This window comes from Alosa alosa, chromosome 14 (assembly GCF_017589495.1).
Source record: "Alosa alosa isolate M-15738 ecotype Scorff River chromosome 14, AALO_Geno_1.1, whole genome shotgun sequence".
NCBI lineage: Eukaryota > Metazoa > Chordata > Actinopteri > Clupeiformes > Clupeidae > Alosa > Alosa alosa.
The window spans coordinates 12018971-12021470 of NC_063202.1; the positions used below are offsets into that span (position 1 = coordinate 12018971).

Genomic DNA, 2500 nt, shown 5'->3' on the forward strand with positions numbered 1-2500 from the left:
GAGAGTCTTAAAGGCGGGCTTAACAGGATAACGACAGTCCTGCGACGGTGAACAACAAGGAAGGTGGCTATGGCTTAACCGAAGAGCGGTTGTTTGAATCGGCGTTATGCGTCAACTTTGGAGGAGTTGGACTTGTGCTTTTCTTTGAAAGTTGAGCAACACAATGCACTTAAGTCATTCCTTTTCGAAGAAGGATGTATTTGCCGCTTTGCCGACCGGATAATTATATGGTCGTGAGCGCTGGCCTATTGCATGCCTAGGCAGTTTGAAAGACAATTCTCTGCCAACCCCTTGGATTAAGCAAGGTGAATGGTTTGATTCCAGACTATACATTTAAATGATATAGGATGGCCCGCCAGGCTACTAGGCTACATGATATGAAATGCCTAGGCTAAACAGCGTGAAGTCATTTTTTTATTTGCTTGATGTTTGGCAGGCTTAGGCTATCCAAGAAAAACAAATCAAATGAACCAAAGTCTGGTCTTGTATTAGGCTAGGAACTTGGCAATAAACTGGAGACTTTCTGTGGTCTATCTGTAAACAATTCTGGGTCTTAAATTTAAGTTGTATGTTTGCCATTTCCGTGCTATTGCTCTGTAGGCATTTCCATGTTTGCACTGCACCAAAAAATATTTGACTGTGGCGCGCAATTTTATGCACTGGGCGCACCTTGAAACAGTGTTTACCCAAATCCAACCCTTCCCATAACATGTAAGGTAAATTGTGCTTGCTAGTATGATTAGTTTCTTTTAACTTGTCGGCCAGCCAGCCACGGTCATGTGATCTATATTTCGAAGAAAAACTCACTGTGAACCACAAGTGTAAAATCATAAGCCTATATAAAATCGAGAGTGACGTCACCAGTCGAAATAGCGGTATACCCCCCGAAGCTCATCGTATAATTCGAACACTGAATATAAGCATATGGTTATTATTAGCCCGTTAGAGTTTTTATGCAAAATGACGTACACCCATTTGGATGTGGACAAAAGTGAGAACGAGCCCATAACTGGGCAACTCTGTTCACAAACTTCCCCCAGTTTCACACCAGTTATTCCCACATAAAATTACGTTTTCACTGGGATTTTTTCCGATGCAAATGAACGCACCATAGGTTTCCTTTATGTCTAATAGCCGCTGATTGCTGTGTGCATGTGATTGACGTATGTGCAGGGTAGAAATTCGACTGAAATTGCATTAAATCAGGTTGTTTTAACTAATATTATGCTGCAAGTTGGGGTTTTGTCCACTACATTTAAGTTCCTGTTATAGACTAACTTGTTATGTTAAAAATTCCAGTTTATTCCCATTAATTTTCGTTCCCGTTAATTCCCATGGATTCCCGTTAATTCCCATGGAAAGTTTCCAACTTTGAAAACTCCCAGAATTTTGCAACCCTAGCCCTAATATACTCGGTCCAGTCCACCCGTGTAGGATGAGAGTTATTTTTTTATTGCTTTATTGAACAATTCAGCACAATACATATACATTAGACAGTACAAAAAAACAGACAGTAATAATAATAATGCAATAAAAAATACAACACACACACACAAACAATAAGTACAAAAAAGATCAATTATGTAAAGAGAAAGCAGATTATCTGTTAAGTGCTGTGCTAATAAGACACAACAGCCTATCATTTTTTGAGTTGTTTCGAACTACCTGTAAAGTATTCATAAGTGTATCCATTTGTAAAGAAAATAAGGGCAAAGAAGGCTGCCATTTTTGCTTGTGAATGAAAAATTGCTTGCAAAATAAAGAAATTAACTAACTACATATTCAAGGGATTTCTTTTCATGGTTTTCATAATAGAAAAAATATCTTTCATACTAAGGGAGTAAGTTATATCTAAACGATCAAAGTGTATGATGAGAGGTAACGACCTGAAGAATTCTCGTATGTCGTTCCATGTTGGTGTTGAAGTTGAAGCTCCGTGAGGAACTTAAAGTCGCTCGAGGCGAATGTGAAAGTTCAAGCTGTTTTTCAGCTTCAAGTTTTCCAGGGCGGGGTCGCGCGCTATCAGGCTGTGGTGATACACAGTGCGTCAGTCGCAGAGTGAGCTCGAGCTTGTAATGGTTTAACAGTAGCGTTGCAAGGAGAAAAACATAAAATAAACCAAAGATGTTAACTTTTTCCGTTCTTGTACTCGTGCTGTCGGTTTTAACCGCATCATCGACGCGCGTTACGCGCAGCTGTGGTGAATGTGTCCCGGAGAAGTGCGCGCCACTGCCTGCTGATGGCTGCACTGCCGGTACCGTGATGGACTCGTGCGGCTGCTGCTCCGTTTGCGCCGGGGGCCCGGGAGATGCCTGCGGGGGCCGAGGATCATCCGCCAAGCGCTGCGCGCCCGGTCTCGAGTGTGTGAAGAGTGACACAGACAAGAAGAGTAAATTGGGCACGTGCGTGTGCAAAAGCAACTACCCGGTATGTGGCACCGACGGTATTAACTACGTGACTGGCTGTGACCTCCGCGCCGCGAGCCAGAAGGCAGTGAAGG

The 2500-nt window shown here is 42.4% G+C and overlaps 1 protein-coding gene across 1 annotated transcript in view; it reads left to right on the forward strand.

The window, feature by feature from the left end:
* The first annotated feature begins 2001 nt into the window (after window positions 1-2001).
* The window catches only part of igfbp7 (insulin-like growth factor binding protein 7), a 6371-nt gene continuing 5872 nt past the window's right edge, over window positions 2002-2500 (forward strand). The window contains exon 1 of the mRNA XM_048263468.1: window positions 2002-2500. This exon is cut by the window's right edge and continues 48 nt beyond it. Coding sequence (XP_048119425.1) covers window positions 2125-2500 — 376 coding nt within the window. The 5' untranslated portion in view covers window positions 2002-2124.